Source organism: Erithacus rubecula (assembly GCF_903797595.1).
Source record: "Erithacus rubecula genome assembly, chromosome: 12".
NCBI lineage: Eukaryota > Metazoa > Chordata > Aves > Passeriformes > Muscicapidae > Erithacus > Erithacus rubecula.
In genome coordinates, this window is record NC_136664.1 from 1,532,955 (window position 1) to 1,553,214 (window position 20,260).

The following is a 20,260-nucleotide window of genomic DNA, read 5'->3' on the forward strand; positions in this document are numbered from 1 at the left end:
TTAAATAATTTAGGATTTCTCTTTTGGACTGAAGCAATAAGCCAAGGGAAGGAGAACCAGGATTTGGGATGCTTCAGTCAGAAACAAATTCCTGATGTCAAGCCCAAACCAGCCTGGATTCAGTGACATCAGGTGTTCAAAGAGACACAAAAACATCTCAAGCCATGCCAGGAAGGAAACTCTGCTTTTTCTCACAGCCTCCAACCCAATTTTCCCTTTTCTATAATATTGGTGGAGTTTTTTTTTAAATTTCAAAAAGGATCACTGCTGTGTTTAGGTAATTCAGTGCTTAAATCATTAGAAAATAATTGATATCATGCCCAAAATAATCCAATATATCCACTGAGGGGACAGTGGTCTGTCTGTGGCCTCGGAAGTTGGAGGAAGTGCAATGGGGAAAAAAAAGCAAAAGAAAATTTTCTTACAGTTGTAACAACAGTACTGGAATCAAAGACCTGCTTACCCATAGTTAATGTTTTCTTTGATGTCCACCTCCCTATAGTTATTCAAAAAAGAAAAAGGGATTCATGAACTACTGAGACAACTCCACATGTCACAAGACAGTGCTGAAAGCATTTTCCACATCCCAGCTGCACTTCCAGAGCTCAGCTGGCTGCAAGGTGTCCAACTGGGCAATAAATTGTGTGTGGGGGAGAGAAAAAAATCAGCATTTTCTAGGGTTTACAGAGCAAACTCCCTTCACACACAATGAAGATATTTTAATGCCATTGAATTTTCAGGAATTGCAGCTGTTGGATGACTTAACACTGGTTATGTGCATATACATTTTTTTTTTTTCTGAATTATAAGAAAACCAGGCCTGTTCTTAACAATTTCTACATCAGAGAGGCCCAAAATGCTGCTGGTGCATTTTACATAAAATAAAGGTAATGGATGAACAACCCCCAAAGCTTTGGGGATAAACCCCAACTGTTTCTGAGAGAAACACAAGGCCAAGATTAAGAGTTAATTAAACTCTTGAAAATATGAATATATTAGAAATTTCTTTTTTTTCAGAACTGAGTACAGGTTTTGGGGTTTTTTTTGGTTGTTTTTTTTTTTAATTAGGGAAAGGAATTGCACTCCAGAGCAAATCAAAGAACATTGAACAAAAGCTTAATTTACTCCATTTCAAAGTGGTTTTTTTTGTAACTCATTCACTCTAAAATAAACAGAACTAAACCTTGCAAACCCTCTGGGAGTGCAAATAATCTGTCCATGTAGGAAGAACAGAGCAAGGAGACACAAATCCACCTGTATTCCTACAGAATCCAAACCTCTTTCCCAAAAATTCTCTTCCCACTCCCTTTCTTGGCTCGAGAACTACCAAACAATTTCCCAGAGCTGAGTTTGAGCTCTCCAACACTTTCAATTTAACCTTAAAACCCCAAGGACCTAAACACTTAAACTTAGGGTGCTGGTACCAGCTTTGCCCAGTAGCCAGCTGAACTGGGACCAGTTCAGGTGTTTGTTAAGCCAGTTGTGCCCAGCTGGGGCCACCAGCTCCTGCACCCTGAACACGCTCCAACTTCACAGCCTCGGCTCAAATAGTTTGAAATTCTCATGGTTGGGATAAGGAAAAAAAAAAGAGGGAAACAAAGCTGGAAGGATGAACTGGTGTGAGGGAGGCAATGCAGAGCTGGAGAGAGCCCAGGAGGGAGCAGAATTCCAAGGAAACTGGAGGCAGGAAGGGTTAAAGGAGACTGGGAAGGGAGGTGGGGTTGAACCGACGCGAGCGGAGGCGGCTCAAAATTTTTAACCTCCCGCTTCATGGAAGCTGTTGGCACATTTTGGAGGTGCCATTGCCTGGTTTTGGAGGGGTGGGTGAAGGCAGGCAGCCTCACTGCAGTGCTCTCCCACCCAGCCATCCCTGGAGCAGAGGCAGCAGTGTCCCTTACGCGGGGTCCCGGACGTCTCGGGTGATGCGATAATTCCAGTCCCGGAAAAACTCGTTCTCCTTGTCAAACTCCCTCTCATCCTCCCCGATGGTCACAGTGAATCTCTTCTCCTCAAAGTCAGGCTCCTGCTCTTTCCTCATTGTGGCTTTTTTTAATACCTGGCAGAGCATAAAAAACAGTGTGAGGAGTGAAGGGAGAAATGGTAATAGTAAAAAATTCCCCTCTACTTAATTTTAATATAGAGCATCTTCTTCCCTCAGAATGTGCAGGGTACTGGACTTTTCCTCATTAATTCCATATTTCAGCAGCTCAGAACAGCAGGAAACAGAAGTTTCCTCTCCCTTCAGTGATCAGGTACTGAAAGGAGGGAAACTGGATTAACTTAAAGCTTTGCTTTGTGAGGGCTGGACTTGAAGGCCATAAATTCCCATTATTTTTAAAATAAAACACCCTCCCAACCTGGATTTGAGCTCTTGGCTGTCTGACAATTGTGATATACAACAAAACATAATTAACAGGTTAAAAGGCAAAAGGAATAGAGAAAGAGCAAGACACTTGTGCTCCAAGAAGAGCTTTTCCAGTGGGTTTTGGAGGCAGGCAGCAATTCCCTGAGGAAGGAATTCACCTCTTTAGCATGCCTGAGTCCCCTCTCCCAGGCACTTTCTGTTGGAGGGTCTGGAGGAGGTGGAGGTAAGATTTCATCAACCACTGGGCCTCCCTGTGGGAAGGTGAGAGAGCAGGAGAAGACACTTGAGTTAGTTTCAAACAGCAAAGCTGGGCTTTGTAAATCTACCTGAGTTACTCCAGAGATGCAAACCATGGGAAATTACCCCCCTCTACTGGCAACTCTGAGATCACCATTTAAAAATCACACATCCAACTGTGGCTTGGATTTTGCTTAGGTATCAGCTCAAAAAAAAAAAAAAAAGAAAAATCACACAATTGTGCAATGGTTTGGGTGGGAAGGCGCCTTGAAGAGCCATTTGCCACTAGACCAGCTTCTCCAAAACCCCACTTTGAACACTCCCAGGGGTGTGCAGGACCATAAAGCCACAGCAGGGATTCCATACCCAGGGGTTGGCTGGCATCAGTGGGTGAGGGCCCATGGGAGGGGCACCATTGGGGGAGAAGGGCTCAGGTTTGGAGATCAAGGAGTAATTTCCTTTGTCGTTCACTCCAGGGTGGATAAAGCGACAGTTCATGCCCCAGGTGCAGTGTCCTGTGGGAACACACAGCTGTTAGATCCCTGTCCCTGCAGCACTTCAGCCCCACAACCACAAAAATCCCCATCAGGTATTTCAAATCCTTGCAGGAGTCATGTTGTTTCAAGTGTTTGATTTTTCTCCTCTCCAGCTTGGTTGGGATTTACACAGGTAAATCACTCAAGGTCATTTAAATGTACCCACAGGTAAATTTGCACACACACATGGAGAGATATTTGTCACTCTCCAGGTGCCAGAGGGGACAAAGAGATCCAGACACAGATGGATCAATGTTCAAGAACCTTATTCCAGTGGGAAAAAGGGAGGGATGGACACACACTGCTAATTAAATGCAGGAATAAGCCTATGGGATCCTCATTTGTTAATGACAAACATTTCTAATTAGGAGCTTTGCCTTTCACAGGAAACCTGAGAGCAAAACACCAGAGTGCACCTCAAACAAACAGTGAGACAGGGAGCAGAACCATGAGTGCTTTGAGCTGGAAAGGCCTTAAAGCTCATCCATTCCAATCCCAACACCTTCCACTACCCCAGGCTGCTCCAAGCCCTGCCCAGCCTGGCCTTGCAGCCTTCCAGGGATGGAGCAGTCACAGCTTTTTCTGTTTTATTTCCCTTTATTTCCCTCCTGAGGCTCACCACGCTGAGGGCAAACCCCCTTTTTTGGGGAGTGGCTCCACAAAAATTCAGCTTTGGTCACCAAGAAACAGAAAGGTGACACTGAGGCAGAATTTATCATGGGACAGCAACTTCATGGAGGAAAATAAATCCCCAAAGAGGAGCAACTTCAGCAGTTTTGGCTCTTCCCACCCCCAGAGGGTGGTTACCTTTCATGAAGAAGCGGCAGGTGGGACGTGGCCTCACTTTCCTGTCGTTGGGGTCTTTAACTTCCCCTTCTTCCAAGTCATCATCCTGGAACACACAAAGCTGACATTTCATGTGGGGCACTCCCTGCAGGACCTGACATTTCCCAATCTGCTCAACCATCAGTCACTGAGAGCCACCCTGGGGCAAAAGCATGGGATAAAAACAAGGTCAGGTTACAGGGAATGGCTCAGAGCACCTGCACAAGGGGAAGGCACAAAATTCCAGCTGGCTCTAAAAGCTCCTTCCACCATCCCAGGCTGCTCCAAGCCCCTTCCAGCCTGGCCTTGGCCACTTCCAGGGATTCAGGGCAGCCACAGCTTCTCTGTGCCAGAGTCTCCTCACTCACACAGGGAGGAATTTCTTCCCAATGTCCCACCTAACCCTGCCAGCCCCACCTCCTTCTATCCCTCCATACTCTTTGTCCAAAGTCCCTCTCCAGGGACAATTTCACAAATGAACTTTTCAGGATAAATCCAACAGATTTTTTCCAGCTTCCCTTCTACTCCTCAGCTCCACACTGGAGTTGGGAACCAGCTCAAACAAAACTCTGCCTCATCCTCAGGGATGCAACACCAGGAATAAATTCTGGTTGCTCCAAGATTAAGAAATAACAGCCATGAAACACCTCCAGAAGAGAAGTTGTTGGAACTTTCAAGTACCAGCATTTTCTTCTGCTCTCAAAGGAAGAAAAAAAAGAGAGGTGTCACAGGTATCTGGCCAGGAAATCAGGATTTTATCCTAAAGGACATCCTGGTTTTCCCTCTCTCTGTTCCTTATTTTCAGCATGTGAAACATGTGAAGAGGGAGCATCTGGATGTGCCTTCCCTCTGCCTGGCAACAGGGGTTTTCTGGGTGGAAAATATGAGGAAAATTCTCTCCTTTGATGCAGCTGGATAGAAGAAAAAATCCATCCCTTGGCTGCAGACAAAGACAGGAGCAAAGAGAGGTGGGTGAAGAGCCTCTCCTGCTGCATTCCTGAGCCAGACAGGAGAGAGAACTCTCCTCAACAGCCACACATTTAAAAACCTGCACTTACACCCCAATTAAAATTTGCATTAATATTCCCCTCCCTCCACAGTGAAAGCAGAAGAAAGTGCAGAGTTTGAAGTTTTCCCCAAAGCTGGGGCTGGCTTTCAGTGCTGCATGAATGGGAGAAGCAGCTCCACTCTGCTGCTTTCAAAAGAGCTGTGTGAAGTCTGCAACAAAAGGGGAAGTATTTATTTCTGGGAGGTCTCCTTGGAATCAGGCAGCTGAGAATGCTGTTATGAGTTAATGTATGAAAACCAGGGTACAGATTCATCTCCTGCTTTGTGAGGAGAGCTCCCAAGAATGCCTCAGGCTCCAAAGGACAGCATTCATATTTTAATCAAGGAGCAGGCATGGAGTCAGGACTCCAGGAATTTATTTTTTTTTCTGCCTTTAACATGCTGGAATTTTTTCTAACTGATTCAGGAATACATAAAACCTTTGGAAAACATGTGTTGAACAAAAACACCTGTCAGGATGGGCACGAGGAAGACAAATTATGGCATTTTTGAAAGCAATTAAAGTTGTCAATGGAGAGTGAAAAACACACAGAAGATGATCCTTTAAAGAAAAGAGAATTTAAGGAAATTAAGGAGAATTAAGGAAAGAAAAGGTGGTATTTAAACTAAACTAAACTAAACCCCCAGTTTTGATTTTTCTGAATATCTTGGCTTGTTCAGGGCTGTGAAACTCTGCACATCCCTCACCCCATCCCCAAACCATGCCTTGGGTATTTTCCAGAAATCCCAGCACCTTCCATTCTCCTTCCAGGCATCCAGATGCTGCTGGAGCCCCTGGAACAGCTCAGGGTTTCCCACACAGCTGATGGTTGGAGCACCACAACCACCCTCCAGAGCAGCCCCTCACTCTGAACAGCTCCTGGACACCCAATCCATGGGATTTGCAGCCAGCAGAATTGCCAAGCCCTCCTGGAGCTGAGAGCAGGGCCTGCTCCATGCTCTGGCCTCAGCTCCAGGGAAAAGGGTTCCCTGCACCCTGGGGAGATGGATGTTCCCACCAGGAGGAGGAAGGAATTGCAGTGGGAGAGGCAACCAGCTCCCCCACCTCCTACTTACATCAATTTCTCCATCATCAATTTCCCCATCATCCTCTTCTTTCTTCTTCTCCTTGAGGGGATCCTGCCCATCCTTCTCATCATCACTTTTGCTGCTGGATTTCTTCTCATCCTCAGGAGCATCATCTCCTTTCTCCTCTTCCTCATCATCCTCCCCAGCAGCTTTCTCCCCGTCCTCCTCTGCAGCAGCAGCACTGGGTTCCTCAGGAACCTCCTCATCATAGTCCAGCTCGTGCTCATCCAGCTCTCTGGTGACAGAGGACACTTCCAGGTCATTTGTCCTGTCTTCCTCCTCTCCCTTGTGGGGCTGGGGGCTCTTCAGCTCCAGGCTCTGCTCGTTGGTGTCGGATTCCTGCGACTTGGCCTCGCTCAGCCGATCTTCCTCGTCAGAGTGGTTCTCCTCCTCCTCCTCCTCCTCCTCCCCCCGGCTCAGAGCCCTGCCTGCCTCCTCCTCCTCACCCAGGAGGCTGCCCTGGCCACCCTCCCCATCCAGTTCCCTCTCTGAGCTGCTCTCCTTCAGTGCCTCCTCATCAGAAAGCTGCTGCTCCTCTTCCTCAGGAGAGCAGGGGTTTCGCTGCGGGCTGTCGGAAACGTCCATCAGTCCCCGAGAGTCTGCAGGGCAGAGAACACCTCAGGTTATGGGAGCAGATTTGGGGAAGCAGGAAAGACTCACCCTGCAGCAACTCCTTCCTCCAGAAAGGTTCTTGGAATTCCTGGAGAATTCCCTGAGGAACTCAGTGCAGAGAGCCCACGGCGCAGGTTTGGAATGAGAGGAGCTTTAAGGTCCCCTCCAAGCCAAACCATAAATTCAGGAATATGGTTTCTCACAGGTCCTTCAAAAGGTAAATTCAGAGTTTAAACTGCACAAAGAACTGATTCCAGTATTGTTCCAGACAGGAACAATAAAAAATTGCTGCCCTTCATGGACAATGACAGAGCTTGAGGTTGGAATTTCACAGAATCCCAGATTGCTTTGGGTTGGGATTGATCATAAAGATTCCACTCCATCCCTGCCATGGCAGGGTCACCTTCCACTACCCCAGGGTGCTCCAAACCCCAAAGTCCAACCTGCCTTGGACCCTTCCAGGGCCCCAGGGGCAGCCACCCTGTGCCAGGACCTGCCCACCCTCCCAGGGAACAATTCCTTCCCCAAATCCCACCCATCCCTGCATTCCTTCAGCCTCATCCTTCTCCATCCTTCCTGCAAGGCCACACTGAGATCACCCCAAAGCTTTTCCTCTCCAGGCTGGACAATCCCAGCTGCACCCCTGGGACCATCCTGGAGCATCCTCTCTCTGTGCTGGGGCAGCTCTGCAGGTGGGGTCTCACCTGAGGGGCAAAACCTTCAGTAAAGATCCCAAAAATTCCTTCAAAGCAGCAGCTCCAGCTGCCTGCACTGAGATTTTTCTAGAAGATGTCTAAACATGTGCTTGGGACATGTTAAAATAAATACACCAGAAAGGGGCAAAGTGCAAAGCAGGGAAAAAAAAAAAAAAAAACCTGGGCCATACATTAATTTCTCTTACTGCAGAAACAAAAATCCCCCATAAATTACAGAAGTGCCTGACTGGGTCACATCCACACAAAAGCTCTAAATAGCCTGAAAAAAAAAAGCTACAGAATTAAAAATCACTTTTATTTTAATGTGCCCCATGTTTTACTCCAGCTGCTCTCTGCAAGTTCATTTAGTGCTGCCACAACACCCTGGCTTAAATGATCAGAATTTCACCTGTTATTTTTAAAACCCTTGGAGCAGAAATGCTACAAATGTCAGACAATGTTGCTCCTTGAAACACACCCAGCTATCCAGAATTTATTCATCTTTTATTAAGCTGCTATTTCACCTTTTCCTGACACTTTTCCCTGTTTGCCCAACTGGTTTTGCACAGAAAAAGCAAAATGATCTCCTTTATTGAGCACATCAAGCCTGATGTTGAGCTCATAAATTCCTGCACAAATTATTATTGGTTTGAAGAGCCAGTTTAGAGCAGGGGATTTTAATTTTTAATTGCCCAAGTGCTTGAGAAGTGACTTTGTGTGAACACAAAGGTCATCCTGGAGAGGCCACCAGAAATATCAAAAGCTGCCAGGGGACAACGTGGACTCAGGAAATTTGTTTTCTGTTTTCTTGCAAATAAGCAGCACCAAAAAAAAAAAAAAATTAAAAAAAAGGTATTTAAGTGAAGTAAATTGCTTTTTGTGTTAGAGGGATGGCAGGAAACAAATAAATTCTGATGGTGAGGAATATAAAACACTGACCTCCACAGCAGCTTTGATAAAATCCAGAGCATCCAACAGTTGTAATAATTTCCTATTAATTTCCATCAGCAGAAATGATAAGAAACACAATAAATGATGATCCAAATAAGAAGAATTTTTAAAAAATCCAGAGAGGGTTTTTTTTTGGGGATGTATTTTCTTGGATTCAGGCACTGAAAACCAACCAAGCAGATTTTGGCAGCAATTTTACCCTGCATGGAAATGCCCCAAAACAAAGCCCAGGTGGCCACAGGTAAAATCAGCAGTAGGAAAAAAAGAAATAAAAATAATAAAAATAGAAATAAAAATAATAATAATAAAAAAATTAAAAATAAATTTAAAAATGGAGGTAGAAATTAAAAGGAAAAATGGCTAATGATGGAACAGAACAGGAAGTTTAATTTCAGTTTTAAGTGTTAAAATAAATCTGCAAATCAATTTATTCTGTGGGTTTTTTTTTTTGTTTGTTTTTTTGAGATGGTTTTTAAACTACAAATCACAATTTACCCCAAACTTCTGGAATTGTGTCAGGTTTTTCTGAGGAACTTTTTAAATGTGCAAATCACAGCTTGTCCTAAATTTCTGAAATAATTTTTTTTTTTGGGTTTGTTTTTTTTTTTTTTTGGAGGTGTTTCTTAGGAGTTGTTAGGGTTTTTTTAATTATTTGGGATTTTTTAAACTGTTTTCTGCTGTCCTTAAGGGAAAAGTAAAGACAAATATCACAAAAACCTGAGAAAAAAATGGAAATATTTAAATCAAGCAGCAGTGACAGAGTGGCAGAGCAAAAACCCCCAGATTTCAACCCTTTCCAATCATAAATTTGCCTTTTTTATGTTTTAAAACTGAGCCAGTTTCTTCCTGATTCAAAACCAGTTATAAAAGCAAAAAATTAACTCTTAAGCCTCAGATAAACTTGTTTGACTTGCAGCTCAGGCAAGAGGCAGGGATGTATTAATGCCTCTTACTGAGCAGCTTTTTATCTTTCAAAAATCATAAAAATTCAGGCAAAGCTGCCTTTGGTCTGAGCTGAACTATTTCTGTTCCAAAATTGGCTCAAATTTGTTCCAAGTGTGTCAAATATTCATTTTCTGTGTGTCTGGGGCAGCCCTGGAGCAGCACAGGGCACTGGGAATTCCATCCAGCCTCAAAAAACTCTCCTGAAAAATAAAAAAAAAGCTGGGCCAGCCTTTCCATGGGGAATAAATGTAAGAAATAAGGGGTATTTTCAGGCAAAAATAAAAATAAAATCAATCTTTCCCCTGTTTTTGGGTATGTCTCAGTGAGCTGAAAGCATCTTCAAAGCAGGTGACAGGTTTTCAAGGAAGAAATTGAGGAGCTGGCAGCAGAATTTCCCAAGAATGAGGAGATTTTATTTCCACAACACATCATGGAGTTAAAAGTTTCACACTCTGGGCTCTGGAATATTTCAAATTAGGGAATGGACTGTTCCTGAATTTATCAGAGTTCCATGGTTTGCACAAAATCCTCCTCCTCACTGTGCCAATTTATTCCCATTAAAGCCTTCTCAGAAATATTTAAAATGATACATTTCCCCCTTAAAAAGGGGAGGAAAAATTTGTGGAGATGCCACAGAAATTGAAATTCACCTGCATCACTTCATTTAGATGATATTTTTATCAAAGTTTAACAATAGCCAAGATTTTTTTATCTTAAAGCACTGGGATTAAGCAGCTTTGGCACAGCACTAAAGGCAGGGAGAAAAAAGCCTTTTGTTACTTAAGTTGCTTTTAAAACTTCACTTCCACCTCACCCAGGATACATTTTAAATAATATCCTGAACTCTCAGGTAATTTTTACAAGGCCAGAAGAGTCAGAGCAGGAATTTCTACCTTCTGCAAAATCAGACCAAATTTTTATCTTTTGTTAATTAAACAGCACCAAAAGGTGCAAAATTAAAAAGGAATTAATTTCACCCAGGAACTGAGTTCCTATAAAAATCTGGAGCTGAACAAAGTCATTAATTTCAGCTTTAAAACACTACAAATTTTCATGGATATGAGAAACCAAGTGAATTCCCAATTTCTGTCCCTTTTGCTGCCCTAGGGGGAGTCACAGGAGGGATGGGAAAGAAAGAAGAGAGGAAGATCTTTTTCCTTCAGGCTGAAATCTTTGGGATAAAAGGATAAAAATCCACTTCTTAAAATGCAAAGAATCAGCTGCATGAAACCCAGGGGTTAAAGCAGAGCAGAAAAGTTCTGGAGCAGGGTCTAAGTGCAGGCAGGAACAATGAGGGGGGTGAGGAGAGTGAATGGGAATAGTGCTGACAGGACAGGTGAGGAGAAAAAGGCAGCACAAAAAGATTTAGGGAACAAAGAACTGCAAAAACAGAGGCAAAGCAGAAAGCAAGGGCAGGAACCAACAGAGGGAAAAGAATGCAAGAGCAGCAAGAGCAGGAGCAGGAAATCAAATCCCTCAGGATCCAGGAGAGGGGAACATTGAAAGGATGAGTTTGTGTGCCCTGAGTGGAATTCCAGTTGTTAACAGGGTTAATTAACCAAAATCCTGATTTCTCTGCCATTCTCAGGGAGCTCTGAGGTGGAGGATGCCCAGGGAACCCTTTAATGCCCCAAACCCAGCTGCCCTGTGGGGTCAGGTTGGTGGTGAGAGGCATTTCCAGGAGCTGGGTTTGAAGAAAAGCTAGAGAAGAATATTCCCCATGGATTTGTATTGGGGTTCTGAAGGGAAAAGCAGCTGCTCTTGGGTTTTTTTCCTGTGTCTCTCCCCCAGCAAATGCTGAGTTTGAGCTCTCAGGGCCTCAGCAAGAGACAACAGCAGGGCTGTACCTGGATCCAGCAGGATTTGGGATAATCCCAAAATCAGAGGACTGATTTTGGATCAGCACTTTGGCAAAGAGATGTCCTGATAAACTGAGATCCTCTCCCTGAATCCAGGCAAACCTTAGGAAGAAAGAATTCACACCCTGGAGCTCTGAGGAGACTCACCAGGGAACTGATCCCAGGGGTGATGGACCCCAAATCCACCCCAGAACTGACCCTGCAGGTGATGGACCCCAAATCCACCCCAGAACTGACCCTGCAGGTGATGGACCCCAAACTCATCCAGAACTGACCCTGCAGGTGATGGACCCCAAACCCATCCAGAGCTGACACAGGTGATGGACCCCAAACTCATCCAGAACTGACACAGGTGATGGACCCCAAACCCATCCAGAACTGACCCTGCAGGTGCCAAACCCCAAAATTCATTCAGAACTGACCCTGCAGGTGATGGATCCCAAATCCATTCAGAACTGACCCTGCAGGTGATGGACCCCAAACCCATCCAGAGCTGACACAGGTGATGGACCCCAAACTCATCTAGAACTGACCCTGCAGGTGATGGACCCCAAACTCATCCAGAACTGACCCTGCAGGTGCCAAACCCCAAAATTCATTCAGAACTGACCCTGCAGGTGATGGACCCCAAATGCATCCAGAACTGACACAGGTGATGGACCCCAAACTCATCCAGAACTGACACAGGTGGTGGACCCCAAACTCATCCAGAACTGACACAGGTGATGGACCCCAAACTCATCCAGAACTGACACAGGTGGTGGACCCCAAACTCATCCAGAACTGACACAGGTGGTGGACCCCAAACTCATCTAGAACTGATCCTGCAGGTGCCAAACCTCAAACCCATTCAGAACTGACAGAGGTGATGGACCCCAAACCCATTCAGAACTGACCCCAGGGGTGCAGAACCCCAAACCCATTCAGAACTGACCCTGCAGGTACCAAACCCCAAAACCATTTAGAACTGACCCCACAAGTGATGGACCCCAAATCCATTCAGAACTGACAGAGGTGATGGACCCCAAATCTACACAGAACTGACCCCACAAGTGATGGACCCCAAATCCATTCAGAACTGACCCCATAAGTGATGGACCCCAAATCCATTCAGAACTGACCCCATAAGTGATGGACTCCAAACCCACTCAGAACTGACCCCATAAGTGATGGACCCCAAATCTACACAGAACTGACCCCACAAGTGATGGACCCCAAATCCATTCAGAACTGACCCCATAAGTGATGGACTCCAAACCCATCCAGAACTGACCCAGGGGTGCAGAACCCCAAACCCACCCAGAACTGACCCAGGGGTGCAGAACCGCACCCCCCGCCAGGCCTGCCCCCGTGCGGGTGCCCGGTTTGTGTCCCCCCCGTGCCCCCGTGCCCCTCACCTCCGAGGGTCTCCTGCCAGGCTGGGCTCCTCCTGCTGCGCCCCCGGGCCGCGGCTGCTGGCGCTGTCCCTGTCCCCAGTGCCTGAGGAGAGGGGACAGTCAGGGCCACCCGCAGCCCCGGCGAGTGTCCGCCGCGCCCCGCCCCATTCATTGCCCCGCACAAACGGGGGCAGCTCATTGATTTCCGCACTCGGCCGGCCCCGCACGCTCCAGCCTCCCCCCGACCCCCATTGAAACGGCGCCGGGCGCTGCCCCGCTCTCCCCGCTGCGTTCCCGGGGGTGTCCCCTGTCCCCGCTGCCCGGGGCCGCCCCCGCCCCGCGCTCCCCGCTCCCCCTCCCCGCGCCGGGCCCGGGCCCGCCCCCCCATCCCGGGGCTAGGCCGCGGCGGCGCGGGCGGCGCCTCACCGCTGTCGGGGGAGCTGCGGGGGCCCGGCGCGGTGCGGGGCGCGGCGGGGGCGGGCCGGGCGTGCGGCGGGAGCCGGCGGGGCCGGCGGGGCGGCGGCGGCAGAGCGGGACGGGGCGGCGGAGCGGCCTCTACTCGCGGCGGCGCAGGGCGGCCATGGCGTGACGTCATCCGCGCGCGACGGGGCCCCGGCGGCGCGAGGCGAGGGGAGGGGAGGGGGGAGCGCGCGCTCTGCCGCCCCCCCCCCCGACAGTCTTAAAGGGGCCGCGCACCGCAAGGGCGGAGCGCAGGTGTGCGCGCACGGGTGAGCGCGCCAAGGTGCGAGCGGGGCGCGCTCGTGGAGGGAGGTGCGAGGTTCCGCGCGCACTCGCGCCAACAGATGCGCACACGCGCGGCTCCAGGTGTGCACAGCTGGCGCGAATCCGCAGGACCGGCGGATGTTCGGGGTGGAAGGGAGCAGGTGACACAGGAACACGTCCAGGTGTGTTTGGGATGGCTCCGGACAGGGAGATCCCTGGGCAGCTGTGCCAGGGCTCTTCCACACACTCCATAGAAAGTTTTTCCTCGTGTTGAGAGGGAACTTCTCGTTGTTTGGTTTGTGGCCATTGCTCCTCTCCCTGTCGCTGGGAACAGGCTGGCACCGTCCTGTAACACCCCATGGAAATATTTGTGTGGGATCCCCTCTGAGCATTCCCTTCTCCAGCCGACCCATGGACACCACCAGGAAAACGCCCCAGATCCCCCAGCTGGGACTGGCTGGGCAGGAGGGGGTGCGGCCGGGGGGAAGGAGGAGCCTCTGGGACAGGTATATAAGGTAAGGTGAGGGCAGCATCCTGGGGAGAAGAGCTGGTGATTGCTGGAGGTGAAGGTATGGGGTATGGGGTATGGGGTATGGGGTATGGGGTATGGGGTATGGGGTATGGGGTATGGGGTATGGGGTATGGGGTATGGGGTATGGGGTATGGGGGTCAGCTGGACTCCCCATGAGGCTCCTGGCTGGAGATCTCCGTGGATCAGCAGGGTTGGGGTGGCTCCCATGGTGTCTCTGACTCCCGGGGCTCTGGCACAGCCCAGGCTGGTGTCTCACCTTTGCTCCAGCGCTGACTCAGGCTCCCACGTGTCCCTTTACGCAAGAGCAGTGCTGGCAGGGGACTCTGGCCAGGCAGCCACTGCTGGCCTGGCCCTGGCCAAAGGGCAGGACCAGCCCCTCTAAAGGCAGTGGTGACAGAGCTCAGGCTCGATTCTGTCACCGGAATTGCCAGTGGGGACATCTCCTGACAGGAAGATCCCCTGGAGCAGAGGTGAAGGCGCTGGTGGGAACAGATCTGGAGCAAACAGGAGCTGACAGAGACCACTGTCCTTCCTCCCACAGGCTCCTCCGTGCTCCTTGGAAGATGGATTACGCCAAATCCCTGAGCCAGCGCCTGGCTGCCCCTGTGTCCAGGTAAGTGCTGCTGTCCCTAGAATGGGGGACACCCCACTGCCAGGGGGGCTCTGCTGCCTCTCCAACACCCCAATCCCTGTCTCCCTCCCCAGGTGTGTGTCAGCCAGTGCCTCCATGACCCAGCAGCTGCTGGCCAGCCCGGCCCCACCGCCCCGACCCTACCGCGTGTGCAGCTGGGACCGCAGCCTGCGCAAGGGCGTCATGGCCGCGAGCCTGGCCGAGCTGCTGCGCCAGGTCTGTCTGTCCCTGCGGGCTCTGTCTGTCTGTCTGGGCTCTGTCCCCACAGCCCTGCTCACCCCCAGTCCCCCTGCAGGCTCAGAGTGCCCTGGCCCTGCCGGCCCCCATCGTGCTGGTGCTGGATGAGGACGGCACCGCGGTGGAGACGGAGTCGTTCTTCCGCACGCTGGAGGAGAACACGGCGCTGATGGCCCTGAGCAAAGGGCAGAGCTGGAGTGCCCCCAAGGTGAGGGACCCCCTGAGAGGGCCAGGAGGTCGGTTTGTGTGCTGTGGTGGGATTGGGAGGGTTGGGGTGACTGTGGTGCTGCTGCTCTTCCCTAGTCCCGTGGCTACCAGGTGAGCCTGTCCCGCAAGCCCCCGCACAGGATCGACGTGGCCTGTGTCACCTTCGACCTGTACAAGACCCACCCCAAGGACCTGGGCTGCCTCAACGTCAAAGCCACCCTGTATGGCACCTACAGCTTGTCCTATGACCTGCGCTGCTACGGTGCCCGACGCCTGGTCAAGTGAGTGTGGGGGAGCAGGGGGGACACTGGGGAGCCCTGGGGACACTGCCCGGCCCTGGGGACACTGGGGGAGCCCTGGGGCCACTGCCCAGCTCTGGGAGACACTGGGGGAGCAGGGGGACACTGCCCAGCCCTGGGGCCACTGCCCAGCCCTCCCCTGGCACGCTGACCCTGCTCTCCCTGCCCAGGGAAGCCCTGCGCTGGGGGCTGTTCACCATGCAGGCCACTGGCCATGTCCTGCTGGGCACCTCGTGCTACATGCAGCAGCTGCTGGATGCCACCGAGGAGGAGCAGAAGGAGGAGGAGAAGAACCCGCTGCCCCTTCAGAACCTCCTGCCCTGCAGCCTCCCTGCCCTGCCCTACAAGAAGATGTTGCAGTGAGGGCTGGCTGGCCTGGCTGTCCCCTCCTCTGTCCCCACACCCCTCGGGGGTCCCAGCACTAGGTCAATGCCTGGGCAGAGGCTGCCACAGTGCCTGCACAGCCTCTCCTTGCACTCCGCTGGCTGAGCGTGGCCAAATCTGCTCTGGAATAGCTGCTGCTCTGTAAATATATTTATTTAAGTAAAGTTCTCCTGGATTCAGCTGTGTTTTGTGTCATCTTTGCTGGTGTGGGGACACCCAGGACTCTCAGCCCTTGCACTACTTGGCACCCTGAGCTGGTGCTGTAAGAGGTGTGAGCAGAGGACCTGTTGCAAGCGCTTCCCCAGGGGAGCTGCTGCCTTCATCCTCCTCCTCCCTGGCACCAGAGCCTGGCTCCCACTCCCTGGCACAGAGCTGAGACTCCCCTGGCACTGCAGCCACCCACAACACGGTGATGGGGCAAACCCCAAAGCCCCTGGTGCCAGCTGGCACCACATCTGTCCCTTCCCTGCTCCTTGTGCCCCTGCACCCTGGAGGGGTGTTCCAGTCCCTGGGGTCCCTGCTGGCAGCCCTGGGCAGTCACTGTGCCCACCCCTGCCTTACTCAACCCCCAGTGCTGGTGCTGGCCTGGCACGTCCCAAGGGCCCAACAGCTCCAGGGAGAGCAGCTGGGAAACAAACAGAGCTGGGGGCACTGGGCTGCAGTGACCTGGCCCTTGGGGACTGTCCCTGAGTGTGCAGGGGGAGCCCAGAAAGATCCTGAACACCACCCCTGCCACAGAGGGTGGGAGGGAGGGGAACAACCCCCTGCTGCCTGTGCTGGACTGGGAATACTGGGAAGCACTGGGAGGAGCAGTGGGAAGGCGAGAGGTCCTGCTCTGGGGGTCCTTAAGGCCACCCTCCCCTGTCACACCGTGGGGGACACCTGAGCCACACTCACCTGGGCACCCACTGCAGGGTCTGGAGCTGCAGTGCAGGAACTGCTCATTTGGCAGAACTGAGCCCCACCCGGGCTTAATTAGCTTGATAATTAATGAGCCATCAGCACCAGCTGAGCTCCATCTGGGAGCAGCTTTGCCCCATGGCACAGTGTGACATCCCTGGGCTGCTGAAGGTGCCACCCAGGGGCACTGGGGACAGCGTGGGGACAACATGCCCTGCCCCAATACAGCTGCTGTCACCCACCCCATGTCCCCGTGCCCCCCCCCAGTGTCCCCCACCCTACACAGGTGTTTAGCAGACATATTTATTTCTGTACACACTTATACACACAGTTCCCAGGGCAGCTCCATCCTCGCTGGCTCCGTTCTGTGCTGAGGGCACCCCCAGATTTCTCGGGGTGCTGGGGCCAAACCCGTGCCCCCCACACCCCCAGTAGTGTCTACCTGGGGGGGAAAAAGCCCCCTGCACCCCCAGGGCAGGGCCATGCACCGTCCCCCTGCCTCAGTTTCCCCCCGGGGCTGCCCCCACCCCCAGGGTCCTCACCCCAAAACCGGGGGGGGGGGCGGATCCTCCATCACCCCAACCCCTGCACGGTATGGGGGTGTCAGGCACCGGTTCCATCCCCCTGCAGCCCCCCAGGCAGTGCTGGGGGGCTCCGGGCGGGGGTTACTTGACGTGCTCGGCGGCGTGGGAGGAGCAGTAATACTTCTTGTGGGCGATGAAGGTGGACAAGCTGCTGAACTTGATGTTGCAGAGGCGACAGTACCTGTGGTTGCCGTTGGGCACCGGGCCGGGCACAGCCTTGCCCGGGGGGGTCTGCACCGCCCTGTCCGTGTAGGCGGGGGGCGTGGGGGGCTTGCGGCTTTCCCGCAGCGCCTCGGGGGCTCCGGGCGAGGAGGGGGCTCGGGGGGAGCCGGGGCTGTCCCTGCCCTCCTTGGCGCTGTCCCGGCGGAGGCGGGGGCCGGGCGGGGACGCGGTGGGCAGGGGGGGCTCGGGCGTCCTGCCGGGACCAGCAGCGGGGGCCAGCGCGTCCGGGAGCCCCTGGCCCGCCCCCGAGGGCGGCTTGGCCACAAAGAGCCCGTGGGCGTTTCTGAAGTGCTCCAGGAGGTCGCCCTTGATGGCCCCGTTGAGGGGACAGTAGGGACATGCGGCGAGGGGACCCTTGGCAGCCGCTGGGGGCAGGGGAGCTTTGGGGTGACGCTGCAGCGAGTCCGCCACGGGGTAGGGGATGCCGGGGCTCGCCGCCGGGGCCGCCCTCACCCGCAGCCCTCCCTCGGGGTCCCCCTCGCCGGGGCTCCCGGGGCTGCGCCGGCCCTTGAGGGGGGTGCCCACGGCCCCCTTCATCTTCTGCAGGTGCTCCAGCGTGCGGGGCTGCAGCGGCGTGGCCGGGCACTGGTACTTCTTGTGCGCCAGGTACGCGTCCAGGCTGTTGAAGCTGATGCGGCAGGCGGTGCACTCGTGGTAGTCAGCCAGCGGCAGCAGCGCCGCCGGCTCGCTCTGCCACCGCGGCTTCTTGCTCAGGTCGATGGGACCCTCGGCATCGGGGCTGCTGCGGGGCTCGGAGGTGGCGGCGGGCGGCTCTGCCGGCGGCGGCGGCGGCTCGGGCGGGGGCTCGGCGTGGCGGCGAGCGGCGCCGTGGATCTCGTAGAGCTTGCGGCGCTTGCGGGTGCGCAGCGGCTGCGGCACGAAGGGCACTTTGGGGGCGCAGGGGCGGCGCAGCGGCGGGTCGTGCCGGGAGGCGCAGTAGAAGCGCTTGTGCACCACGTAGGTCTCGTGGCGGCTGAAGCGGATGTTGCACGCCTCGCACAGAGTCTTGCTGGGGTCCTCGTCCCCCTCGTCGCCCGCCGAGCTGGCGGGGCTCTGGCTGTCCTCGCTGCACCGCCCCGACCCCCCTTCCGCCTCGGGGGACCCCGCTTTGGCGACCCCCTCTTCGGCTTTGCCCTCCGGCGCGGCGGCCGCCGGGGTGGCATCGTGCCCGGCGTCGCTGTCACCCGCTGCCAGCCCCGGCCCGTTGCCCGCCGGAGGGGACAGCAGCGTCCCCGGGGCGGGGGGAGCCTTGGGCAGCCCGGGGGGGGCTTTGAGCTTGCGCTGCTGCCCGGGGGGGCTGTCCTCGGCCAGGTGCCGGCTGGAGCAGTACAGCCGCTTGTGCACGTAGTAGTTGTTGATGTTGTTGAAGGTGATCTCGCACTCGAAGCAGGTGGCCCCCTTGGGCACCGGCGTGCCCGCGTAGATGGCGGGGGGCACCGCGCCGCCGCCCCCCTGGCCCTGCTTCAGCCGGCTGTGCACCAGCTCCGACATCTTGGCCAGGATCTCGGACGCCTGCGGCACCACGGCGGCCTCGTGGCCGAACACGTACTGCGGCAGGAACACGGTGCCGCCCGCCGCGCCCGCCCCCGGCTCGCTGGGCACGGGGCTGGAGCCCGGCGTGGGGCTGGCCAGCTCCGACTTGACCTTGGCCGAGGACAGGCTGCGGGGGGACGAGGTGCGGGAGCCGGGCTGGGGGCTGCCGGCCCCCTCCCCGCTCTTGGGCGCCTCTGCCTCGCTGCCCGGGCTGCCCGCCGGCTCCTCCTTGATGCGCACGGGCTCGCCGGACGTGGAGGAGGAGGAGGAGGAAGGACCTTCCCCGTTCTGCGGCTGGGCTGGCGGGGAGAGCTTGCCGGCTCTGGGGTCGGGGGGCGAGGCGGGCGGTGCCGGTGCCGGTGCCGGTACCGGGGCGGTGTCGGGGCCGGGCAGCACCACGTGCTGCGGCAGAGCTGGCAGCGCCTCAGGCAGGAACGCGCTCAGGCTGCACTTCCGCAGGGACGCGTTGTTGGGCTGGCTCAGCCCTGCAGGGGACAGAGGGCACGGGGTCACTGAGAGCCCTGGCACAGGGATGGTCAGCCTGGTGTCACCAGAGCCCTGGCACAGGGATGGTCAGCCTGGTGTCACCGAGAGCCCTGGCACAGGGATGGTCAGCCTGGTGTCACCAGAGCCCTGGAACAGGGATGGTCAGCCTGGTGTCACCAGAGCCCTGGAACAGGGATGGTCAGCCTGGTGTCACTGAATCTGAGGTGCTGCCATTCCTGTCCCTGTTAGTGACATCCCAGGGCAGGGGTCCTCACCCCATCCCTGTCCCATCCTGGCTTGCCATATCCTATTCCCAACATCCCTGGCACAGGGATCCTGCTCTCTTCCCCATTCCCAACATCCTGGCACAGGGACACTGTACCATCCCCACCTCCCTTCCCACCACGGACACACAGTCCCTTGGTGACAATGCCATCCCGTGTCCCCCACAGCCCCAGGACTCACCGGGAGCGAGGGGTTTGGCAGCAGGAAGGGCCGATCCAGGTGAGAACACCTCTCCCTTGGAGCCAGGCTGGCAGATCATGTGGTTGGTCACCAGGTGGCTGTACAGGATGTCCCTTGTGGTGGAGATGAAGCCACAGCTGTGGCAGACACCTGAGGGGACAGGCCACCAAAGCTGAGCGGGCAGGGCAGGAAGGACAGTCCCCTCCCAGGGCTGTCCCCGTGGGACACTCACCGTTCAGGGTGTCCGTGTGCACCTTCAGGTGCCGCTCACAGTTGGCTTTGGTGGTGAAGGCAGACAGGCAGATCAGACAGACAAACGGCCGCTCTCCTGGGGACAGACAGACACTCAGCGCTCAGAGGAGGGGGACAGGGACTGTGGAGACACCCACATTGCCAACTCCATCTCTACAGCTCTGAGATGGAGGAAGACCTACAACTGAGCTGTGCCAAACCAGTGATGCAGCTGGAGAGAAGCTCATCCCACTGGGCACTGTGCTCCATCCAGCCCTGCACCCCCCCT

At 54.0% G+C, this 20,260-nt stretch overlaps 3 protein-coding genes across 10 annotated transcripts in view; 1 reads left to right on the plus strand and 2 right to left on the minus strand.

The window, feature by feature from the left end:
• The window catches only part of ZC3H18 (zinc finger CCCH-type containing 18), a 43,251-nt gene extending 30,119 nt beyond the window's left edge, over nucleotides 1-13,132 (minus strand). The window contains exons 1-8 of one of the 3 annotated variants that reach the window (XM_079315965.1): nucleotides 12,964-13,131; nucleotides 12,559-12,640; nucleotides 6,088-6,698; nucleotides 3,946-4,030; nucleotides 2,969-3,117; nucleotides 2,524-2,616; nucleotides 1,899-2,056; nucleotides 464-496 (exon numbers count right to left, since the gene is read on the minus strand). In XM_079315965.1, the coding sequence (XP_079172091.1) occupies nucleotides 464-496; nucleotides 1,899-2,056; nucleotides 2,524-2,616; nucleotides 2,969-3,117; nucleotides 3,946-4,030; nucleotides 6,088-6,684 (1,115 nt within the window). In that variant the 5' untranslated portion in view covers nucleotides 6,685-6,698; nucleotides 12,559-12,640; nucleotides 12,964-13,131. Of the gene's footprint in view, nucleotides 1-463; nucleotides 497-1,898; nucleotides 2,057-2,523; nucleotides 2,617-2,968; nucleotides 3,118-3,945; nucleotides 4,031-6,087; nucleotides 6,699-7,415; nucleotides 7,434-12,558; nucleotides 12,641-12,963 lie in introns of those variants that run through there. The other 2 variants (XM_079315967.1, XM_079315966.1) reach the window with 2 other exon arrangements.
• A 965-nt stretch (nucleotides 13,133-14,097) lies between these two features.
• On the plus strand, nucleotides 14,098-15,729 carry CIDEC (cell death inducing DFFA like effector c). The gene is made up of 5 exons (XM_079316042.1): nucleotides 14,098-14,405; nucleotides 14,498-14,639; nucleotides 14,719-14,868; nucleotides 14,964-15,148; nucleotides 15,337-15,729. The coding sequence occupies exons 1-5, from the start codon at nucleotides 14,356-14,358 to the stop codon at nucleotides 15,527-15,529; spliced, it is 720 nt and encodes a 239-aa protein (XP_079172168.1). The 5' UTR covers nucleotides 14,098-14,355; the 3' UTR covers nucleotides 15,530-15,729.
• A 1,249-nt stretch (nucleotides 15,730-16,978) lies between these two features.
• ZFPM1 (zinc finger protein, FOG family member 1) overlaps nucleotides 16,979-20,260 on the minus strand; it is a 35,341-nt gene continuing 32,059 nt past the window's right edge. For all 6 annotated transcript variants that reach the window (XM_079315962.1, XM_079315957.1, XM_079315958.1 and 3 more), the window contains 3 exons: nucleotides 19,973-20,068; nucleotides 19,741-19,890; nucleotides 16,979-19,274 (listed from right to left, as the gene is read on the minus strand). In XM_079315962.1, the coding sequence (XP_079172088.1) occupies nucleotides 17,116-19,274; nucleotides 19,741-19,890; nucleotides 19,973-20,068 (2,405 nt within the window). In that variant the 3' untranslated portion in view covers nucleotides 16,979-17,115. The remainder of the gene's footprint in view (nucleotides 19,275-19,740; nucleotides 19,891-19,972; nucleotides 20,069-20,260) is intronic.

Bases quoted from the DNA above. Each gene is read 5' to 3' on its own strand.
- CIDEC (XM_079316042.1), top strand. From the start codon at position 14,356: ATGGATTACGCCAAATCCCTGAGCCAGCGCCTGGCTGCCCCTGTGTCC. The intron at 14,640-14,718 runs GTCTGTCTGTCC...GTCCCCCTGCAG, and splicing joins TGGCCGAGCTGCTGCGCCAG to GCTCAGAGTGCCCTGGCCCT. The intron at 15,149-15,336 runs GTGAGTGTGGGG...CTCCCTGCCCAG, and splicing joins GGTGCCCGACGCCTGGTCAA to GGAAGCCCTGCGCTGGGGGC.